Raw genomic sequence first — 24784 nt, forward strand, 5'->3', positions numbered from 1 at the left:
ATCTTATGCCTCCAAGTTATTAATACTTAAGATATTCTTGGGAGATAATATACATTATTCTTATTTTAGACAGTAAAATAAAGGAATAAAGAAGTGAAAGAATAGAATTTTCTGTCCTTAGTCTACATGTGACAGGGAAATGTTAAAGCCTTCCTGACTCACAGACAAATTCACCAGAGGACAGAATTTTTAATGTTATGTTATTTAGTGATTTGCAAAATGACCCTTAAATCTAATATCATTACAATCACAGGCCCAAAAAGCAAAGTTATTTTTCAGTCTTGACTTAGTATTTATTCAATTAACTTGCACTAAGAGATTGTCAATTTACTTAAAAGTTTAGGAGCTTTCAAATTTGTGGTCCTGTGGCAGGCCCCAGAGTATTTAAGACTCATTTTATGCTCTTAACAGATTTACTTCCTAATGGGTCAAATAGACATGCCCACAATTATAAGACAGACTCAGCTATATTAATGTTACAAAGGGAATAGAGAAGGATGTGAAATCAGTTTTAACCGGAAAGGTTTGTGGGTGTAGGGATTTTCAACTTTGAAAGTCGAGCCTTGAGGGTGGTCTTTATAATAGCAGAGGCATAGAAAGTAGAAAATACAGAATAGATTTAGGGGAATGACGAACAATGCATCAGCTTGAATGTATAGTCAGCAAAGATAGTGTAGAGTCAAATAGAGAAATTTGATCTCTGTAGTGGATTCTGGGTTTTATTTTGTTGTTCCTGAGCCATTGATAGTTTTTAATCCGTAGAAGGATATGATCATATCTGTGCTATAAGAGTGTAACTGTTGACAGTTTGAATAAAAGTCAGATGGGAGTCTTTATAACATAGGAAGGAAGCCTTTGTAGAAATATTAAGAGAGATGATGAGGGTAAGAACTAGAGTTATGGAATGGAAATCATGAGTTTCAAATACATTTTTAAAGGTAAAATTGATAAGTGAAACACTGAATTGAGGTGGTCTGGAGAAATAGAAATGGTAATTTATGAAGATGTTCTGTCTGTTGAATAAAAAATCCTTTGTTTCTTATTCAGACATCTTCTATTTTTTATGTCTTTTAAGTATATTTCACATAATATTGAACTGGATTTTGAGTAATTGTTTTTAGTTAAACTGTTAATTCTTGTTTTCATATTGAGGGGTGCCTGGCTGGCTCAGCTGGAAGAGCGTGCAGCTCTTGGTCTTGGGGTTGTGAGTTTGCGTACCACATTGAGTGTAGAGATTACCTAAATAAATAAATAAATTTTTAAAAAGACTTGTTTTCATATTGAATAAATGGGTGTTTTTAAGACGCAGTTTTGTAGTTAAAATTTTTTACATTGTAAAAATATGGGCATGTTTAGAATATTTAAATAATAAAGATGTAAAGGTAAAAAGAAGTCCTCCCTTCACCTGATTCTTACTTCTCTAATGATAACAACTATTAACAATTTGTTGTGTTTAAACATACATGTGCACCCACATCTTTATGTGATTTCTGTCACGCTGCCTTTATAAAAATGGGATCCAGTGTACAGTTTCTCAAAGTATCAAAACTTAGTGTGTTCATTTACCTGTCTCAAATGTATAGTCTTTCTGTATAATAACAAGAAGTTTCTGTAATAACAAGAAGGAAAAGCATGTAAACTTGAAATGATGCTGTGTAATTAATGTTTTAGTATTCTATCTTACTTAGAAATGATCTAGTAAGTTAATGATTATTCATTAGTTAATTCAATTTAATATTGGCCTAACATTTTAGGTTACCTTTAAAGTTCTTGAAAATTATCCCTAAAGCTGACACCATAAAACATAATTACTATTGAAATAAAACGTTTGTCAGGATGATCATTCAGTTTAAACACAGATTTACATTTTCATAATCTTAAACATTGTTTTATGAATAAGAATGGCTTATTTGATCACCAAACCTGTATGTATTTCATTAAATTTACTCTACTGGGATAAAAATATATGCTTACATTATATTTAACACTGACAAAAAAATCAGAAGACAGATTTGTTCCATTAAACTAGGTTTGTTTACCAGATACTTACCTTAATTATGTGGACTTGGTTCTTAAAACCTTTTTGACTTAGTTTCTGTAAGAATAATTTTTAAAAGTATAACACATTTTAAATATTAGAAGATCAATTTTCTTTTCTGGGAATTTTGGTAATATTCAATTTATAAATGCATATTTGTTTCTATAAGCTAATTGGAACAGAGCTACTTTAAGAGACTTTATAATCTAATTTATTAATACTCTTCAGGAGTAGAAAAAGTAATTGGTACTTGGGATGAGAAATAAAGACCTTTTTGAATTGTGGATATATAGCCACCCAGATACTGAGAGTTTATTGTTTCCAATTCTACAATTTTAGCTGTGGCTACAGAGTTAACACAGAAACATAAAACCTAACCTGTCCAGATACCAAAGAGCTATTCTTCTTTCTGGTCAGTGTGAGATTCTTAATTGATTTGAACTCAGAATAGGTAAACGGAAGAGATAAATGAACAAATGACTAATGGATCAAATTCTCCTTTTTCTCTCACTCAACACAGAATAGGTCTCTATAAACCATCAGGGATTATTAGTAAATGGCAGTCCATGAAATCGAACTCTCAGTCATTGTGACAAAGTGATTTTTTTTTTCTTGCATTACTGGAGAATTACTTCTTTATCCATCCTTGATATTTTATTAATTTAACCTAGATATGTACTTAGATATGTGGTTTAGTTTTTTAATTAAAATTTTACAAATTTTCCTTCTGTAGGTTGTTTTCCCTTTATTTTAGGGGTATTGCTATTATGTCGATCTGCTTTTTTTCTTCTATTTGTTTAGCTATTCTGTCAGGGAGACTAATTATCTTTCCATTCAATCTCTGTCCTACATCTTCTTTGTCTTTTTTTCTCCTCAGTACTCAGGTTATTTTAAGATTTTTCTCCTTGCCCATTAATTTTCAATCTTTGCTTCTTTCCTTCCTAATTGATTTCCTTAGCTCATCTCAACTTCCCTGTTTTGTTCTTTTTATATTTGAATTCTTGTTTATTAAATGTTTGTTCTTCCTAGGTTGTTCTCTGTTACAAAGAACTCACTGGGAATTTTATTTTCTTGTGTTGTTGTTTTCTTTCAGGCTGGGTTCTTCCTTCGTTCTGCTTACCATAGTCATTATTTGTTACTTTACTTCCTTCTACTCTCTTGTTTATATGGTTATGGGGCCATTTCTTTTTATCTTTTTAGTTAGAGACTCGAATAGCTGGATCAAGACTTTGTATTTGCCCTGGTATAACAAGGGTGAATTCCCATTGGTACCTTTTTCTCCTTGACTGTTACTTTTTCTCCTCCTTTTATTGTACCCCCTCAGTATGCCTTTTGAGCTGTTGTATGCTGTTCTCTTTTTTGTTTCTCTGAGGCTGAAGGGTATAAGGTGGTGTGTTGTGGGAGGGACTCTTCTGGTGCTCCAGGCTCTCCTGTCTCCTTAGATTTTGTTAAGTGTCTGCTAGCCTCACTCCATCCTGCTGAGTGTGTAGTACAATTTTAGGGGCTTCAGACCCTTCCCTTAAGTCAGAATAGTGTCTTGGAAGTCAGTGGGTTCTGGTCCTACTGTGCCTCAGTTGAGATTTCAGAGATTCTGTGCTGAAGATGTTTTCCTGTACTTTTCTAAAGCATGCCAAATCATATATTTCTATCCAAACTGGAGGATGTTTATTACAACTTTGAAGTTTTATCAACTCACTTATTTTTCCCATTATTGCTTTTAGTCAGTGTCATCAGCCTAGGAGCCAGACCACATTGTACACAATCTTTTTCTGGCCGCTACTTTTTAAAGTTTAGAGGTATTTAGTTTAAACAATTTCTGTTTGACAGAGCTGGTGAGTTTTGGCTAAAAATTACACACACGCAGGAATATATATATATATGTGTGTGTGTGTGTGTGTGTGTGTATATATATATAAATAATTTTTTTCCCCTCTCCTTTTATTAGTTATTGGGGTTGGGAAATTCTAGAATTCTGCTTCACCCCTCTGCAAAGTCTAAATCAGAAGCCTCCAAACTTTGATTGTATGCTCCTATGGGCAGAACCACTTAGGATAAGCATGCCTGTTAGACATATTTTTATTCATTTAAAAGTTTTACGCATGTGCTGCTGCACCATCTTTACTTGAATGTATGAGTCCCTAAATATTTACTTTTGACTTAATAGCATGCATACTCTAGAAACTTTGAATTTTTAAAGTATAGGGATGGCTTAGAATCAGATTTTTTTAATCAAGAAACAAAACCAACAAATAACAGTGTTGTAAGATATATAATTTTAAAAGCCATCAGTGACCATAAGGCATATACTTTACTTTTATTCATATTTTGCATTTTTGTATGCTTAGAATTTTTATATAATCATTTTCTGTTAATGTTAGGATTGGGAGAGATTAGTGGACTAGTCAATTTTATCAAAACTATTATACTTTTCACCATGACACCTACTATAGTGTCTGTTTATATTACCAGTTGAAAGCTCTTTTGAGATGGATACAATGCAACTTAACATCAGAAGAATTTTTTTTGGTGCTACTGTGTTCTTTTCCTACATCCTACCACGATTTTAGTGATGAATTTTAAAAATGTATTGTTTTATAAGATCAAATGTGCTTAAAAAATAATAAAATCACATTTTCTTATTTTAAAGGAGATAATGTCCAAAGTGAAAAAAAAAAAAAAATTGGATTGAAAGTTGGAAGATAGGCGTTCTTTCTATAGAAGTGTTTCTTTTTTAAAAAATACAATAAAAATTGGCAGTCTAATTTTGTTAATTCCGGATTTTGCTATCATTATGCATAGCCCAGGTTTATAAAAATGTTCTTGGGCAGCCCCGGTTGCTCAGCAGTTTAGCGTCTGCCTTCAGCCCTGGGCGTGATCCTGGAGACCTGGGATCGAGTCCCACGTTGGGCTCCCTGCATGAAGCCTGCTTCTCCTTCTGCCTGTGTCTCTCTCTCTCTCTCTCTCTGTGTCTCTCATGAAAAAATAAATAAAATCTTAAAAAAAAATGTTCTTTACTTTCTCCTAATGACAATTTATTAATTTAATTAATGCATTCAATATTTATTAAGAGTTTGGTAGGAATCATAAGTAGGTTTTGAGCTTTGCTGCATTTAATTGTCTACAAATATATATTCTTATTATGTTATAACCCATGTAATTATGCTTATTTAAGAACAATTTATCTCCTTTTTTGTCTCCTCAGATTCTGTCAAATTTTAAGAACAAATGCATCTTATAGCTCATGGAAGAAAAAACACAAATCAAGACATTTTTGGGTTCCAAGTTGCCAAAGTATGGAACAAAATCTGTGAGAAGTACACTGCAGCCAATGTCAAATGGGACACCTGTTGATTTATTGGGAACTTCTAAGAGTAACAATGTCAAAAGTTACATCAAAAATAATGGCTCTGATTGCCCATCATCCCATTCATTTAATTGGAGAACGGCAACTAAATACCAGCTTAGTGCACAAAGTGTTGAAGAGCGGAACAGTATTCAAACTTCACGCGATAAAGTAATTGATCCTGAAAAACATGCACCTACTCAAGGAATGTTTGATAAAAATGGGATAAAGGGAGGCTTGAAAAGTATTTCTTTACTCTCATCAAAGTTAGCAAAGCCATCCACTATGTTTGTGTCATCTACAGAGGAGTTAAACCAAAAGTCTTTGACTGGACCACCTAGTTTGGGTAAATTCACCAAAGGCACATTATTAGGAAGGACTTCATATTCTTCAGTCAGTGCTCCAAAATCACAGTTGAATGGATTATATGGAAACCGTTCAGCTAGTAGCATACAAAGGCCTAGAGCAAATTCCTGTGCCACCAGAAGCAGTTCTGGAGAAGGCTTAGTACAATCCCTAGACAATATTAAATCTCTTACTTGTGAAAAAATGGTAAGGTCACAGAGTTTTTCACATTCCATTCAGAATTCATTCCTTCCACCTTCATCTATAACCAGATCACATTCCTTCAATAGAGCTGCAGATCTTACAAAGCCTTATCAGAACCAACAGCTGCCCATTAGAGTACCTCTGAGGTCAAGTATGCTAGCAAGAAATTCCCGGCAGTCAGAGGTACTCAATGGGAATGACCACTTAGGGTATGGATTTAATAGGCCTTATGCTGCTGGTGGAAAGAAGTTGGCTTTACCAAATGGCCCTGGTGTAACTTCCACTTTGGGTTATAGGATGGTTCATCCCTCTCTACTGAAATCTAACCGACCTCCATTTTCTGGCACTATCACAGTTGATGGTAATAAAAATTCACCTGCTGATTCATGTGTAGAAGAAGATGCTGAACTTATGGCTAAGGACAGAACTACTAATAAGGACCAAGAACTAATTGAAAATGATAGTTACAGAACAGAAAATGACCAGACCATGAAGCATGATGCTAAAATTAGATACTTGAGTGATGATGTGGATGATATTTCCTTGTCGTCTTTGTCATCTTCTGATAAGAATGATTTAAGTGAAGATTTTAGTGATGATTTTATAGATATAGAAGACTCCAACAGAACTAGAATAACTCCAGAGGAAATTTGTCTCAAAGAAGAAAAGCATGAAATTGTACCACCAAAGGATATGTTTGATTCCCCCAAGGAAAATGAAAAAAGTAAAACTGATGAGTGGATAGATATAAGTGTCTCTGGTAAATATTAATATCCTTAAGTTTGTTTGCTTTCTCCTAGATAATATAACTGAACTTAAATTTAGAATTACCTTTTGATTAATTCCAAGATACTGTCAATTTTGTGGAGGGATGGATCTAGATAAAATTGGGGCAGGGCAACTTTTATTTTCCTGTGGCTTTGGCTCTGGGTCTTATTTTTCACTATTTAAAACAATGTCAGTAAAAATACTCTTCCCCTAATGTTCTTGTTTGACTGTCATGCTTCAGAATTATTTTTTTTCCCCCCACTTCCTCGACAGTGGCATGCCAGTTTAGACCATCTATTCCCTTATGGTAATGGATGCTATTTGTTTAGAGTAAGGCTGTGCCAAAGGGTAAATGAACTGGTAATAATATAGGTTATGTCCAATCTAATGAATGTTTTTATCCTAGGAAATATACTTTTTTTTTTTTAAAGGAGGACTTGGTTTCTTGTTTAACAAACTTTATAGTTATACTTTCAGAGGAACTTTATATTTTTAACTGAGGAAAGTGAGATTAGTACCTGTTTAAACATTTTCCCTTATATTTGGTTATCCTGGCACTAAAAGTCTGGAGAAATATCTAGGTGCCTGTATGGCCTGAAAAAAAGAACAAACTGAAGGGATTGGGTGTAGGCCTGTGATCTGGTGAAGGGTCTAGGCCATGCTTAAAGATATACATAAACCCTTGACTGTCTGAAGGTCTTCTAGTTAGAAGTGAATACCAGAACAAGTGTTTCCCTTATAAGGAGGTAACTGCAAGGTTAAATGCTATATACAGGGTAAGGAGTTCATGGCCAGTGTGTAAAAGTAAGTATCTTAGGAAGTATTAAAAGAATATGAGGCTTTATTTATAATTCTAGAAATGTTCCAGAAGTGAAAGATAGCTCAATGAATTTTCTTTATGTGTATTGGAAAATATTTCAGTAGGTTATTTAAGATTGATTTTTTTTCTTGATTTTTTTTTATTGTTTGGGATTTAGAAAATACTGTAGTTACTAATATTTTTTGCCAGTTTTTTTGATTTAATAAATTATTAGAATTTATCTCTTCAGAACCTGAGAAATACATTTTTGTGAATTAATAACTTTTTTTTCTTTCTCTTTTTAAAAAATCAATTGAAGACAGGAGTGAATGTACAAAACATACTTCTGGGAATAACTTGATTTCACCAGATACAGATTACAGAGCTGGTTCTTCATTTGAGCTCTCTCCATCTGATAGCTCTGATGGAACATACATGTGGGATGAAGAGGGTTTGGAGCCCATTGGAAATGTCCATCCAGTTGGGAGCTATGAATCCTCGGAAATGAACAGCATTGTATGTATGGATTTACATGTCCTTTTGCAACATTTTGTTTACCTTCCTATGGAAAGACTTGTGATACTGATTGGACTTTTTTAAGTTTATAAATTAGCTCTCCTAGTTTAAGAAAGGAAATTCATATCTGTTAAGAGCCTATAAAACGTCTGACCTTAGTACCTAATAAAGCATATATTTGTGTCATATGACAGTTGAGTTAAATATACTCTCATACATATTAATATACATACGTATATGTATATAGATATACTGTATTCAGGTTAAGGTAAGCTAGTGGTTCTCAAATTTGGGGAGGAAGGCAATGTCTGGAGCTAATTTTGGTTGTCATATTGAGGAGTGCTACTGAAAAGTAGTGGGAAGATGCCAGGGATGCTGCTTAATGCCCGACAGTGGTACCCACAGCAAAGGATTATTCAGCCCGTGTCAGTAGTGCCACTTTGAGAAATCCTGGGTTAGGCTATGCTGAGGTAACAGTTAAGTGCCAACTCAGTGGCTTAACACAATAAAAGCTTGTTTTTCCTCTTCCCAAGTCTATTCTAAGTCTGAAAACTCTAGGGCAACTTTCTTCAGTGTTCTAAGTTGCTTTCATCTTCACCATCTCCAAGAAAAGGTGGCTTCACCATCTCTTTTGGAGGCCCCGTCCTGTCGCTATTGTAGAGGGAGAATGCAGCCAGGTCTCGCGTGTGCAGTTACTCGCCTTGGCATGCAGATGCCACATGGTACTTTAACTCACAACCATTGACCCTAGCAACTTTAAGTACTAACTGGGCAGGAAGTGTAATTTTCCTGTGTGCCTGGAAGGCAAATTTTAAGAGATACTGCAAGTAATGTGGCTAATACGCTGTATAAGTAGAGAATCGTTGGTGTGTTTGAAGTGACTCATTGTAATTACTCAGTGTATAAAATATGATTTTGCAGTAGTTGTATGGAAAGATTGGTAGTCTTCATAGATATATTAAATTTCAAGTGGATTTCAGGCATTGTAATTTTCTATACTCTCATAAACCTGTGACTTGAAAAGAATAAGCATCGTTACTAGAGGATTGTTTAATTCCACAAACATAGAGGGGACACATATTTAATTTAGAGAGGGTATCTCTATTTCATTAGATAAAACAAGTTTAGAAAAGATTACAGTTTAGGGCTTTATAAGCTTTCTCACTAGGACTTGTTAAAGCCAAGTATGATCGACGTGGGAATGAACATTGTGTCCAGCAGATGGCAGCAATAATCCACGCAGTACCTGACATTGTTTCTCCTATATCTTAATGATGCCTCTAAAAGAGTTCAGGACGCACCTGGGTTGACTATTGGTCTTGAAGACCTTAGATCTTCTGATTTAAGAGGAAAACAGTCTGAGAAAGGATGGAGGATTGGTGGCAAATGTTGAAAGTAGTGTTAGGATCTCCTACTGTGATAGTGGATTTACCATTTTCTGAAAATCTATTATTTTTTTGCTTTTTATATTTTGAGTGTATTTTGTTAGGTAGGTACTTGTTTAGAGTTGTTTTCTTGGTGAAATTGAACTTACAGTCATAATTTAGTGGTCTCTATTCCTCATTATGCTTTTTGTCTTAAGGCCTTTTCAGATACTAGTATATTTTATCAGTTTTATTTATGTATATTCCATCCTTTTGCTATGAACCTTTTTGATACATAGCAAAAAGGTTGTAATTTTTTTAAATTACAGTTTCTTCTTTTCTTTTAACCAATGAGTTTAGTCCTTTTATGTTTGCATATATTGATATATTTGGACTTCATTCTGCCATCTTAACTATTTTTATTTTATTGTCTACCTTTTTCTGTTTCTTTATTTCTCCTTTCTTTGCCTAGAGTAGTTTAAATACATATTTAAAACTTAATCCCAAAAGAACTTTAACATATTCTCATTTTTCTTGGTCTCCCCAACCCTCTCACCAAAGCCTGTGTCTCCTCTCCCCACACCCCTCCCATCCCACCTAGTTCTCCAATCACCATCATGGTTGTTCTCTACAGTGGTGCTCCTTCCAGCCCAGGTCAAGATAAGGAGCTTTCATTAGAATGTGAGTCCACTGTGTCACTTATTAATACGGTTTAATTCAACCCACTATTTAGTTTAGTTGATTGTTTTCATGGTAAAACTTTCTTTTTGAAGAAAGTAATGTGTTGATATTCATTGTAGTGCAAGCTCCTTATCTTGTTATGGACTCTTAACAGTTTGTAGACTGATTACTTTGCATATCACTTATCTAGAATCTAGGTGATTTTTTGTTGTTGTTGTTTAAATATGCATAGTGTCTTGTTGTGTATTTACTTTAAATTAAATGCACAAATATTTTTCATACAGCACAGAGAATTTTGAATATTTGTATATAATTGTTTTAAGTCATCCACATTGTGATAGAGAATATTTCTATCACCCCAGAATGTTTCTTGCGCTTTTCTGTCATTTTCTCAACCCCTCCCCGCAGAGATGCAACCTGTTTTGATTTTTATCACTATATATTAGTTTTACCTATATATACTTATAAAAGTAGAATTATAAACACGTCTATTTTATATGTCTTCTTTGACCCAATATTTGATACTTTTTGTAGTTTGCTTATGGTTTTGTTATATAATATTCCTTTGTGTGTAGATAATACAACTTACTTTATCCCGATATTGCTAGACATTCAGGTTGTTTCCAGTTTTTGGCAACTGCTACTGTTGGGAAGATTTTGTTACATACTTTTAGATGAACATTTATGCATTTGTGTTGGTAAAATATTCAGGAGAGGTACCACTGGATTAAGTATTTATGTATATAGCTTTAGATGCTATTAGTTTTCCAAAGTGGCTGTACAGTCCTACTGTAGTAAATGAGCGTTCTAGAAATTTCCACTTTCTTTTGGAGCTCTCTCTCTCTCTCTCTCTTTTTCTATTCTGGTGGGGGTATAGTATTGCACTGAGATTTTTGTCTTGTATTTTGTGATAACTGCTTATTGAGTACCTTCACATATGTTTATTTGCCCTTAGGATATACTCTTTTGTGACGTCTTATATTGGACTGTATGCATTTTTTCTTTTTCAGTTTGTAAAAACTTCATATATTTGGAACATAAATTTTTTTACACACACATATACATGCACATTTATATACATGTGTATACATTCCATATATATGGGTTATTTTTTTAAAACTCTTAATAGTGTCTTTTGAATAGAAGTTAACAATTTCAATATAGTGTAGTTTACATTTTTTCCTTTATTGTTAGCACTGTTTGGAACCGCAAAAGCTTCATTTACCCTGAAGTCTTAAAGATATATTCCAATGTTTTCTTCTAAAAGCTTTGTTTGTTTTTTTAATCTTTTGCACTTAGATATATGAGACATCTAAAAGTTACTTTTGTCCATAGTGTGAGATAGAGGTCAAGATTAATTTTTTTTTCTTTTTTTGAAAAGTTATTTCCCTACTCTGCTGCAGGGTTATCTTTGTCATAAATCAGTGACTATATCAATATATTTCTTGACTCTTTTAGTTCATTGGTTTCTTCCTTTATCCTTGTATTATGCTACACTTTTTATTTCTGTAGCTTTAAATATTGACATCTGGTAATGTCTTACTCTTTGTTCTTTTCCAAGGTTTCCCTAGCTCACTTTTTGCAATCTCTTTAATTATTAGAATGAGCATATCAATTTCTACACAGAACCTGCAGGGATTTTGAGTGGGATTGCATTAACTTTGTAGGTCAGTTTGGGGAGAATTGACACATTTACTACAGTATATCTTCCAATTCGTGAATATGGTGTGTTCTTCCATTTATTTAGGACTTCAGAAATATTTCTTGCTCATGTTTTGACTTTTCTATAAAAATTTATACATATTTGCTTTATTTTTAGGTTTTTGATTTCATTGCTATAAATGGTACCACTTAAAATTTTTTTTAAAGATTTTATTTTATTTATTCATGAGAGACAGAGAGAGAGAGAGAGAGAGAGAGGCAGAGACACAGGCAGAGGGAGAAGCAGGCTCCATGCAGGGAGCTCAATGTGGGACTTGATCCCGGGACTCCAGGATCATGCCCTGAGTCAAAGGCAGGCGCCAAACCGCTGAGCCACCAGGGATCCCCCACTTTTAAAATTTTAATAAGTTTTTGTTGTATGTACAAATGTATTTGAGTTTTGTATTTTGAGCTGTTGTTCCAATGATCTTGGTGAATTTACTTACTACTTTTAATAATTTGCCGTGGATGCTTTTGGAATTTCTACCTCTACGATAAAGTCATACCATTTGCAAAGTCTCCATGTCCCCATCCTCCATTTTATTCAACTTGTTAGGACTTCCATCATAATGTTGAAGTGGTGATAGAATTTCAGCAAGGTTTTAATAGTTCACCATTAAAATTTCTGTGTGTGTGTGTGTGTATATATGGGGGCGGGGTGATTATAGATAATCTTTCATCAGATTAAGCAAGTTCCCTTCTACTTCATTTGCTGAATTTTTCTTTTTATGTGAGTAGATGTTAATTTTTCTCCACATCTATTAAAATCATCAAAAATTTTTTTCCTGTTATATGTTATATATTTTGTTAGTGTGGTAGATTATTTTCTTGATTTTCAAATGTTAAACCACCTTCTATTCCTTGAATAAATTCATTTGGTTATGATGTGTTATTCTTTTAAATGTTGTTGGGCTTGATATCCTAATAGTTTATTCAGATTTTTCGCATTTATGTTCATGAGCAAGATGGCTCTATTTTTCTTCTCCTCTCCTCCCCTCCCCTCATCTCCCCTCCCCTCCCCTCTCCTCCCCTCTCCTCTCTTCACACTTGGTATTAGGGTTGTGCTGACTTCATAAATGAGTTGAGAAGTATTCTGTTTTTTTTTGCCCTTCCAAGGAATTTATGTACAGTTGATATTACTTCTTTCTTAAATGTCTACAAATTCACCAAATGAAAACTTTTGAACTTAGAGTTTCCTTTGTGAGATGTTTTTAATAACAAATATGTTTTAAGTAGATCTGCCCATTCTTTTTGTGTTGCTTTTTGAGAATTTGCCCATTTCATCTAAGATGTCATTTGTTGGTTAAAGTTATTCAGGAGTGCCTGGGTGTCTCAGTCAGTTAAGTGTCTGACTCTTGATTTCAGCTTAGGTTATGATCTCAGGGTCATGAGATAGAGCCTGGTGTTGGGCTCTGCACTGAATGTGGAGTCTGCTTAAGATTCTCTCTCACCCTCTGCCTCCCCCCCCCAACTCACACATGCATTCTCTCTCTGTCAAAAAAAAAAAAAAGGATATTCAGGATTTTATCTTATCTTTTAATATCTTTATGGTATTGTAGTGATATCTGCTTTTTCATTCCTGATATTGATAACTGGCATTTCCTCTCTTTTTGTTCATTTCAGAATCCAAATTGAGCTTTCCTAATTTCTTTCTATTGTTTTTTTTTTCTTTCTGTTTTATTGATTTTGGCTCATATCTTCATTTCCTTCCTTCTACTTTTTTTTTAAGTTTTATTTATTTAGTTTTGTTTTTTCCCCCCCCAGAATTCTTGACATGGAAATTACAGTATTGATTTTTCAGCCTTTGTTTTTTTATTATTATTGTATACATTGATTTTTCAAAAAGAGAAGACTTTATTATATGGTAAATAATGCATTGAATAGCACCCTAGTACTAAATTTAGCAGTGAGTTTTTTCTAATGTGCCTTGCTTTAAAGCCATGTTAGGTAGGTAGGCATGTTGACTGACTGGCTTTCTTCCTTTTCTTTTCTTTCTTTCTTTTTTTTTTAAAGATTTTATTTATTTATTCATGAGAGACAGAGGGAGAGGCAGAGACACAGGCAGAGGGAGAAGCAGGCTCCCTGCAGGGAGCCCAATGGAGGACTCAATCCCAGGACCCTGGGGTCACACCCTGAGCCAAAGGCAGTGGCTCAACCACTAAGCTACCCAGGAGGCCAATAATACTGCTTTGTAGGTGTTTTTACAACTTATATAAATGATACATAATGTTCTGCAACTTCTTTCTTTAGTTTTATGTTTTTGTGGTACAAGTGTATTATAAGTAAATTTATTCATTCATTTTTACTGCTGTATAATATGCTGTGCAATATCACTTAAATGACAGTTTTTTCTCTTTCCCTGCTAACGGACATTCAAGTTATTCCTCACTGATAGTAATAATAATAATAATAATAATAATAATAATAATATTGAGATAGTGCAGCAATGAACATTCTTACTCATATTGTATGTAGTGTATAAACCTAAAAATAACATTACTGGATCAGAGGATATTTGGATCTTCAACTTTACTAGATGCTGCTGAATATCTTCCAAAAATGATTTTACCATCTTTCTTAGAAGAAAGATTTCTGGGGGGGAGGGGCAAGATGGCGGAAGACTAGGGTCTCCAAATCACCTGTCTCCACCAAACTACGTAGAAAACCTTCAAATTATCCTGAAAATCTATGAATTCGGCCTGAGATTTAAAGAGAGACCAGCTGGAATGCAACAGTGAGAAGAGTTCGCGCATCTATCAAGGTAGGAAGACGGGGAAAAAGAAATAAAGAAACAAAAGGCCTCCAAGGGGGAGGGGCCCCGCGAGGAGCCGGGCTGAGGCCGGGCCGAGTGTCCCCAGGACAGGAGAGCCCCGTCCCGGAGGAGCAGGAGCGGCACCGACCTTCCCCGGGGCGGAAAGGGGCTCGCGGGGAGTTGGAGCAGGACCCAGGAGGGCGGGGATGCCCTCGGGTTCCCTGGGACAGTAACAGACACCTGCGCCCCGGGAGAGTGCGCCGAGCTCCCTAAGGGCTGCAGCGCGCACGGCGGGACCCGGAGCAGCTCGGAGGGGCTCGGGCGGAGGAAGAGGCTCCGTGCGGAGGGGGCTGCGCGGTTCCAGGAGCAGCTCGCGGGGGGGGGGGGGGGGGGGGGGGCTCGGGCGGCTCCGCGGAGGGGGCTGCGGGGCGGGAGCGCGAATCCAACAGCGCAGGCTCCGGAGCACAGGGCGCCGGGACACAGCCCAGGATCCGGCCTCCCCCGGGACAGGCAGAGGCCGGGAGGGCCCAGGACAGCGAGGACGCTCCTGCCCCAGCTGAGCAGATCAGCGGCCCCGCCCGGAGCCTCCAGGCCCTGCAGACCGAGAGCTCCGGAGTTCCTGCCGGAGATGAATCCAGGGCTGCAGAGCTGGCCCCGCCACTAGGGCTGTTGCTCCTGGGGCCTCACGGGGTAAACAACCCCCACTGAGCCCGGCACCAGGCAGGGGCACAGCAGCTCCCCCAAGTGCTAACACCTGAAAATCAGCACAACAGGCCCCTCCCCCAGAACACCAGCTAGACAGACAAGTTCCAGGGGAAGTCAAGGGACTTAAAGTATACAGAATCAGAAGATACTGCCCCGTGGTTTTGTTTTTTGTTCTTTTTTTTTTTTTTTTTTTTTTTGCTTTTTGATTTGTTTCCTTCCCCCACCCCCCTTTTTTCTCCTTTGTTTCTTTTTCTTTCTCTATTTCTTTTTTTTTTCATTTTTTTCTTCCTTTTTTTTCTCTTTCTCTTTTCTTTCCTTCTTTCTCTCCTCTCTTTTTCTCCTTTTCCCAATACAACTTGCTTTTGGCCACTCTGCACTGAGCAAAATGACTAGAAGGAAAACCTCACCTCAAAAGAAAGAATCAGAAACAGTCCTCTCTCCCACAGAGTTACAAAATCTGGATTACAATTCAATGTCAGAAAGCCAATTCAGAAGCACTATTATACAGCTACTGGTGGCTCTAGAAAAAAGCATAAAGGACTCAAGAGACGTCATGACTGCAGAATTTAGAGCTAATCAGGCAGAAATTAAAAATCAATTGAATGAGATGCAATCCAAACTAGAAGTCCTAACGACGAGGGTTAACGAGGTGGAAGAACGAGTGAGTGACATAGAAGACAAGTTGATAGCAAAGAGGGAAACTGAGGAAAAAAGAGACAAACAAAAGACCATGAAGATAGATTAAGGGAAATAAACGACAGCCTGAGGAAGAAAAACCTACGTTTAATTGGTGTTCCCGAGGGCGCCGAAAGGGACAGAGGGCCAGAATATGTATTTGAACAAATTCTAGCCGAAAACTTTCCTAATCTGGGAAGGGAAACAGGCATTCAGATCCAGGAAATAGAGAGATCCCCCCCCAAAATCAATAAAAACCGTTCAACACCTCGACATTTAATAGTGAAGCTTGCAAATTCCAAAGATAAAGAGAAGGTCCTTAAAGCAGCAAGAGACAAGAAATCCCTGACTTTTATGGGGAGGAATATTAGGGTAACAGCAGACCTCTCCACAGAGACCTGGCAGGCCAGAAAGGGCTGGCAGGATATATTCAGGGTCCTAAATGAGAAGAACATGCAACCAAGAATCCTTTATCCAGCAAGGCTCTCATTCAAAATGGAAGGAGAGATAAAGAGCTTCCAAGACAGGCAGGAACTGAAAGAATATGTGACCTCCAAACCAGCCCTGCAAGAAATTTTAAGGGGGACTCTTAAAATTCCCCTTTAAGAAGAAGTTCAGTGGAACATTCCACAAAAACAAGGACTGAATAGATATCATGATGACACTAAACTCATATCTCTCAATAGTAACTCTGAATGTGAACGGGCTTAATGACCCCATCAAAAGGCGCAGGGTTTCAGACTGGATAAAAAAGCAGGACCCATCTATTTGCTGTCTACAAAAGACTCATTTTAGACAGAAGGACACCTACAGCCTGAAAATAAAAGGTTGGAGAACCATTTACCATTTGAATGGTCCTCAAAAGAAAGCAGGGGTAGCCATCCTTATATCAGATAAACTAAAATTTACCCCGAAGACTGTAGTGAGAGATGAAGAGGGACACTATATCATACTTAAAGGATCTATTCAACAAGAGGACTTAACAATCCTCAATATATATGCCCCGAATGTGGGAGCTGCCAAATATATAAATCAATTATTAACCAAAGTGAAGAAATACTTAGATAATAATACACTTATACTTGGTGACTTCAATCTAGCTCTTTCTACCCTCGATAGGTCTTCTAAGCACAACATCTCCAAAGAAACGAGAGCTTTAAATAATACACTGGACCAGATGGATTTCACAGATATCTACAGAACTTTACATCCAAACTCAACTGAATACACATTCTTCTCAAGTGCACATGGAACTTTCTCCAGAATAGACCACATACTGGGTCACAAATCGGGTCTGAACCGATACCAAAAGATTGGGATCGTCCCCTGCATATTCTCAGACCATAATGCCTTGAAATTAGAACTAAATCACAACAAGAAGTTTGGAAGGACCTCAAACACGTGGAGGTTAAGGACCATCCTGCTAAAAGATGAAAGGGTCAACCAGGAAATTAAGGAAGAATTAAAAAGATTCATGGAAACTAATGAAAATGAAAATACAACTGTTCAAAATCTTTGGGATGCAGCAAAAGCAGTCCTAAGGGGGAAATACATCGCAATACAAGCGTCCATTCAAAAACTGGAAAGAACTCAAATACAAAAGCTAACCTTACACATAAAGGAGCTAGAGAAAAAACAGCAAATAGATCCTACACCCAAGAGAAGAAGGGAGTTAATAAAGATTCGAGCAGAACTCAACAAAATCGAGACCAGAAGAACTGTGGAACAGATCAACAGAACCAGGAGTTGGTTCTTTGAAAGAATTAATAAGATAGATAAACCATTAGCCAGCCTTATTAAAAAGAAGAGAGAGAAAACTCAAATTAATAAAATCATGAATGACAAAGGAGAGATCACTACCAACACCAAGGAAGTACAAACGATTTTAAAAACATATTATGAACAGCTATACGCCAATAAATCAGGCAATCTAGAAGAAATGGACGTATTCCTGGAAAGCCACAAACTACCAAAACTGGAACAGGAAGAAATAGAAAACCTGAACAGGCCAATAATCAGGGAGGAAATTGAAGCAGTCATCAAAAACCTCCCAAGACACAAGAGTCCAGGGCCAGATGGCTTCCCAGGGGAATTTTATCAAACATTTAAAGAAGAAACCATACCTATACTCCTAAAGCTGTTTGGAAAGATAGAAAGAGATGGAGTACTTCCAAATTCGTTCTATGAGGCCAGCATCACCCTAATTCCAAAACCAGACAAAGACCCCACCAAAAAGGAGAATTACAGACCAATATCCCTGATGAACATGGATGCAAAAATTCTCAACAAGATACTGGCCAATAGGATCCAACAGTACATTAAAAAAATTATTCACCATGACCAAGTAGGATTTATCCCTGGGACACAAGGCTGGTTCAACACCCGTAAAACAATCAATGTGATTCATCATATCAGCAAGAGAAAAACCAAGAACCATATGATCCTCTCATTGGATGCAGAGAAAGCATTTGACAAAATACAGCATCCATTTCTGATCAAAACTCTTCAGAGTGTAGGGATAGAGGGAACATTCCTCGACATCTTAAAAGCCATCTATGAAAAGCCCACAGCAAATATCATTCTCAATGGGGAAGCACTGGGAGCCTTTCCCCTAAGATCAGGAACAAGACAGGGATGTCCACTCTCACCACTGCTATTCAACGTAGTACTGGAAGTCCTAGCTTCAGCAATCAGACAACAAAAAGACGTTAAAGGCATTCAAATTGGCAAAGAAGAAGTCAAACTCTCCCTCTTCGCCGATGACATGATACTCTACATAGAAAACCCAAAAGTCTCCACCCCAAGATTCCTAGAACTCATACAGCAATTCGGTAGCGTGGCAGGATACAAAATCAATGCCCAGAAATCAGTGGCATTTCTATACACTAACAATGAGACTGAAGAAAGAGAAATTAAGGAGTCAATCCCATTTACAATTGCACCCAAAAGCATAAGATACCTAGGAATAAACCTAACCAAGGATGTAAAAGATCTATACCCTCAAAACTATAGAACACTTCTGAAAGAAATTGAGGAAGACACAAAGAGATGGAAAAATATTCCATGCTCATGGATTGGCAGAATTAATATTGTGAAAATGTCAATGTTACCCAGGGCAATATACACATTTAATGCAATCCCTATCAAAATACCATGGACTTTCTTCAGAGAGTTAGAACAAATTATTTTAAGATTTGTGTGGAATCAGAAAAGACCCCGAATAGCCAGGGGAATTTTTAAAAAGAAAACCATATCTGGGGGCATCACAATGCCAGATTTCAGGTTGTACTACAAAGCTGTGGTCATTAAGACAGTGTGGTACTGGCACAAAAACAGACACATAGATCAGTGGAACAGAATAGAGAACCCAGAAGTGGACCCTGAACTTTATGGTCAACTAATATTCGATAAAGGAGGAAATACTATCCATTGGAAGAAAGACAGTCTCTTCAATAAATGGTGCTGGGAAAATTGGACATCCACATGCAGAAGAATGAAACTAGACCACTCTCTTTCACCATACACAAAGATAAACTCAAAATGGATGAAAGATCTAAATGTGAGACAAGATTCCATCAAAATCCTAGAGAAGAACACAAGCAACACCCTTTTTGAACTCGGCCACAGTAACTTTTTGCAAGATACATCCACGAAGGCAAAAGAAACAAAAGCAAAAATGAACTATTGGGACTTCATCAAGATAAGAAGCTTTTGCACAGCAAAGGATACAGTCAACAAAACTCAAAAGACAACCTACAGAATGGGAGAAGATATTTGCAAATGACATATCGGATAAAGGGCTAGTTTCCAAGATCTATAAAGAACTTCTTAAACTCAACAGCAAAGAAACAAACAATCCAATCATGAAATGGGCAAAAGACATGAACAGAAATCTCACAGAGGAAGACATAGACATGGCCAACATGCACATGAGAAAATGCTCTGCATCACTTGCCATCAGGGAAATACAAATCAAAACCACAATGAGATACCACCTCACACCAGTGAGAATGGGGAACATTAACAAGGCAGGAAACAACAAATGTTGGAGAGGATGCGGAGAAAAGGGAACCCTCTTACCTGTTGGTGGGAATGTGAACTGGTGCAGCCACTCTGGAAAACTGTGTGGAGGTTCCTCAAAGAGTTAAAAATAGACCTGCCCTACGACCCAGCAATTGCACTGTTGGGGATTTACCCCAAAGATACAGATGCAGTGAAACGCCGGGACACCTGCACCCCGATGTTTATAGCAGCAATGGCCACAATAGCCAAACTGTGGAAGGAGCCTCGGTGTCCAACGAAAGATGAATGGATAAAGAAGATGTGGTCTATGTATACAATGGAATATTACTCAGCTATTAGAAATGACAAATACCCACCATTTGCTTCAACGTGGATGGAACTGGAGGGAATTATGCTGAGTGAAGTAAGTCAGTCGGAGAAGGACAAACAGTGTATGTTCTCATTCGTTTGGGGAATATAAATAATAGTGAAAGGGAATATAAGGGAAGGGAGAAGAAATGTGTGGGAAATATCAGAAAGGGAGACAGAACGTAAAGACTGCTAACTCTGGGAAACGAACTAGGGGTGGTAGAAGGGGAGGAGGGCGGGGGGTGGTAGTGAATGGATGACGGGCACTGGGTGTTATTCTGTATGTTAGTAAATTGAACACCAATAAAAAATAAATTAAAAAAGAAAGGAAGAAAGATTTCTATTATTCTTCATATTCACCCCACTTGCTATTATCTGACTAAAATTTTAGCCAGTCTGGTGAGTGTGAAATTGTATATCATGTAATTTGCATTTACATAATTATTATTTTTATCTTTTTTCCATATGTTTCTTGGCTGTTTGATTTCCTTTGGTGTGAATTACTTTTTTAGTTTGCTGATTTTCTGTTGTGTTGTTTTGCCTTTTTTCTTATCGATAAGGAAAGTTTCTTATGTGGTCTGACTTAATTCTTGTTAAATGTGTCACAAATAATCTCTTAGCCAGTGGCTTTTAACTTTGTTTTTTATACCTTTTACTATGTCTAGTGTTAAATTTTGATATAATTAAATTCAACAATTTTTTTCTTTATAGTTTTTACTGTGTGCATGTGTGTGTGTGTGTGTGTGTGTGTGTGTGTTTAAGACATCTTTTCCTATCCTAGGACCATATAGGTATTTTGCATATTGATAGGCAATATAGCACAGTGATTAAGAGCCAGGATTCTCTTGTTCCAGGGCTCTGGAACAAGCTAAATTAAAAATCCCATTCTGTCATGTTCTAGCTATGTATCTTTGGATTCTCTATGTTTATTCCTTTTTTTGAAAAGATGGAGGTTATAATAGCACCTACTTCTTGGGCTAGTATTAGGAAGTACATGCCTGAGTAGTGCAACAGCCATGTGATTGTGGTGTTGAGTATTTGAGCATCATATCTATCTCATGGGGTTGCTGTAAACATGAAATAAGGTCATATGTATACCGTAGTTAATGCCAGAATTATAGCAAGAGCTCAGTACATGTTAGCTATTTATTATTTTATTATCTTCTAGTTTTAATTGTTCTAAATTTAAGACTTATTTGAAGTTGGCATAGGCATAATAATTTAACCTTATTAATATTTCTTCATAATGTACATGGGGTACCGTGAAGAAAAAAGTTGGCAGAGCAGGCCTGATACTGCCTATCCTCAGAAACGCTGGCTCTTTCCTCCTAAAGGGTTCCCCTACAGTGATGTAAACCTTTCCTTAAGAGAGAAAAGTGGCTCACTGTGCCTGAAGTGTTTATACAAATACATAGTTTATGTTGAGCCCTTGCTTTCCTTTAGAGATTTTGGAGTTGTGGTACGTGCTGGGCAGAGGGTGCCCACATGACTAGCCCCCAGTTTAAATCACTACATTTCTTAGGAACATTCATAAGGGGCAACACTTTTCATGTGTTGTCACAGCTTGTGGACATTGAGAAATTAAGCACATCCTGTGTGACTGCAACGGGAGAGGGCTTTTAGACAACTTACATGTGATTCTCTCCAACTTTGCCCCATATTTGCTTATTTTGTTTTATGTCCTTTTTCTAGAACAAATCTTAGATGTGACTGTATATCGTGTCCTGTGAGTCCTTATGAATCATATAAGGGGGTATGGTCTTGAGGACTCTGACAGCTACTGATACAAAGTTATCTTTGTTCACTGAATGACAGTATCTTTTTATTCATCATCTTTTATATTTTTTTATTGGAGTGTAATTAGCATACAGCTTTATAGTAGTTTCAGGTGTAAAATATGATGATTTAACAATTCTGTACATTACTCTGTGCTCATCAAGGTAAGTGTACTCTTAATTCCTTTTATCACCCATACCCCTGCTCACTTCCTCTCTGGCAACCACCAGTTTGTTCTCTGTATTTAGAGTCCGCTTTTTGTTTGTTTGTCTCTTTTTTCTTTCTTTTTTTCTTTGTTTTGTTTCTTAAATTCCACATATGAGTGAAACTGTATGGTATTTGTCTTTCTCTGACTGGCTTATTGCAGTTTGCACTATACCCAGTCCTATCCATGTTGTTGCAAATGGCAAGATTTCATTCTTTTTTATAGCTAATATACAACACATCTTAATCTGTTCATATATGGATGGACATTTGGGTTGCTTCCATATCTTAGCTATTATAAATAATGCTGCAATAAACATAGGGTACATGTATCTTTTTGATTTAGTGCTTTCCTTTTCTCTTGGTAAATACCTAGTAGTGGAATTGCCAGATCATATGGTAATTCAATTTTTAATTTTTTTTAAAGATTTTGTTTATTTATTCATGAGAGACGAGAGAGAGAGGCAGATATATAGGCAGAGGGAGAAGCAGGCTCCCTGCTTGGAGCCTGATATTGGACTTGATACCAGGACCCCGGGATCATGACCTGAGCCGAAGGCAGACGCTCAACCACTGAGCCCCCCAGGCATCCCTAATTTTTAATTTTTTGAGGAAACTCCGTACTGTTTATACACACACACAGACACAGTTTTATATTTTTTATGATAGTCTTTTGGAGAAGCTATGGACCAATCACTAACCCTTGTTTCAGATTTGGATGAATTTCAGAGGAGTTGAATGAATTAATATTAGTAGGTTGGGAACTAGTTTACTAATTATTATATAGTCAGTCTGGTATTCTTGGTTTTCAGCCTTACATCCACTCAGGATAACTAGCATTTCTTTTAACTCAATAAGCTTAAATGATATTTAACTTTTTTTTTGTTGAAAATTAAATAGAGCAATTATTTCCTTAGAATTATCAGAATCATATTGTATGTGCATGATTTTAGGCAAAAACTTTTTTGGATCCCCTTTGTTGCAATGCCATGGCCAATATGCAAGCTCTTATTGAAGAGGGGTTTGTACACTGTCATGATGACTGATTTCCTAACACTGAAATAATTAGGAACTGATATGTTTTTGAGAGAGAGAGAGACAGTGAAAGAGTGAGCGTGCATGCAGTCGTGCCTGTGTGAGGTGGTGGTGGGCAGAGGGAGAGGGAGAGAGAGACAATCTTAAGCAGGCTCCATTCCCAGCATGGAGCCCAGCAGGGGCTTGATCTCACCACCTAGAGATCGTGACTTGAGCCAAAATCAAGTCGGATGCTTAACCAACTGAGCCACCCATCTGCCCCAGCAGCTGATAATTTTAAATCATCACATACAGTGCTTTTATTTTGGGAAGGATTTTTATAGGATACCTAGAAGTTTCTGAACCAGATAATCCTTGAAAGTGCCTAGCTTTGTTTTTCTGTTTTATCAGCCTTATCTTCACACAGAAGACAAGTTTAACCTCTTAAAATAGTTTTTTTTGGGGGGGAAGATGCTTGCGTGGCTCACTCAGTTAAGTGTCCGACTCTTCATTTTGGCTCACGTTATGATCTCGTAGTTGCAGGGGTGAGCCCTGTGCCAAGCTCTGTGCTTAGTGTGGAGTCTGCTTCAGATTCTGTCTCCCTCTCTCTGTCACTCTCTCTTTCTCAAATAAATAAATAAAATCTTAAAAAAATATATATATATTTTTTATTTTAAAGTGTATATTTAAATTTTGGCTTGAATGCTTTTGGTGCACCAATATGTAGTTGTGCATTCACTTTTCATGATACCACACTTTATTCCACATTTCTCTACCTATGATTTAGTAAGGGAACAACTAGCTAGATTTGGGTTTCTACTTCAGTGACTCACATTGCTAGACTTTGCTGAGACTTAAATGTGTGCTGAATATCATAAATGTTCTTAGATATAGTTTAGGGGAATAGGAGTTCTCTACTGAATTTTAAATTTTTCTGTAGTTGAAAATGTAGGAGAGGAATATCAAATTTGGCTTGTGTTTGCTTCATTTGGTTTTACTGTGAATTTTAGAGGAACTCTCAGGAAGTTTTAAATTATTCTCTAATTTTTGTGGTCTTACTCTTATTTAATTTTGCCAGCAGTACTTTTACTTAAGGGAGAGACTGGGGGTGTTTTAATCTTTTTAAAGTGTATTCACATAAATTATCTCAGGGGTGGTCTTGTCTCCATGTTGCTTGGTTTTCACCCTGTTTAACTGTCTTTCACATTACTGTCAGACTGTTTTCATTAAACTCCAGTGAGATCATGTTGCTGCTGCTGCTTTAAATTTGTATCTGTGTTCAGGGGCTGCATCGATATACAAAGACCATTTGAGTTTATTTATAGTTCTCTAATGCTCCTATTCTCTGCCTTTGCCTAAGCTTTTCTATAGCCTAGCATGCCTCTTCCCTCTTCCCTCTTCCCTCTTCCTCTGCCTATCAAGTCTGTTCACCTCCTAAGGCTTCAGACTTCCCCTCATGCCCTTTCCAGAAGGGTTAACTGTTCAGTCATGAGACCCTATAGCACTTTTTCACTCATATTCTGGTTTT

At 36.8% G+C, this 24784-nt stretch overlaps 1 protein-coding gene across 10 annotated transcripts in view; it reads left to right on the forward strand.

Moving 5' to 3' along the window:
• CCSER2 (coiled-coil serine rich protein 2) overlaps positions 1-24784 on the forward strand; it is a 189695-nt gene that overhangs the window by 35438 nt on the left and 129473 nt on the right. For all 10 annotated transcript variants that reach the window (XR_007410184.1, XR_003131035.3, XM_025435088.3 and 7 more), the window contains 2 exons: positions 5241-6690; positions 7817-8013. Coding sequence is in view for 8 of the 10 variants with exons in the window: in XM_025435088.3 (XP_025290873.1) it covers positions 5280-6690; positions 7817-8013 (1608 nt within the window). In the remaining 2 variants the exon portion in view is untranslated. The remainder of the gene's footprint in view (positions 1-5240; positions 6691-7816; positions 8014-24784) is intronic.

The sequence above is a fragment of the Canis lupus genome, chromosome 4 (assembly GCF_003254725.2).
Source record: "Canis lupus dingo isolate Sandy chromosome 4, ASM325472v2, whole genome shotgun sequence".
Taxonomy (NCBI): domain Eukaryota; kingdom Metazoa; phylum Chordata; class Mammalia; order Carnivora; family Canidae; genus Canis; species Canis lupus.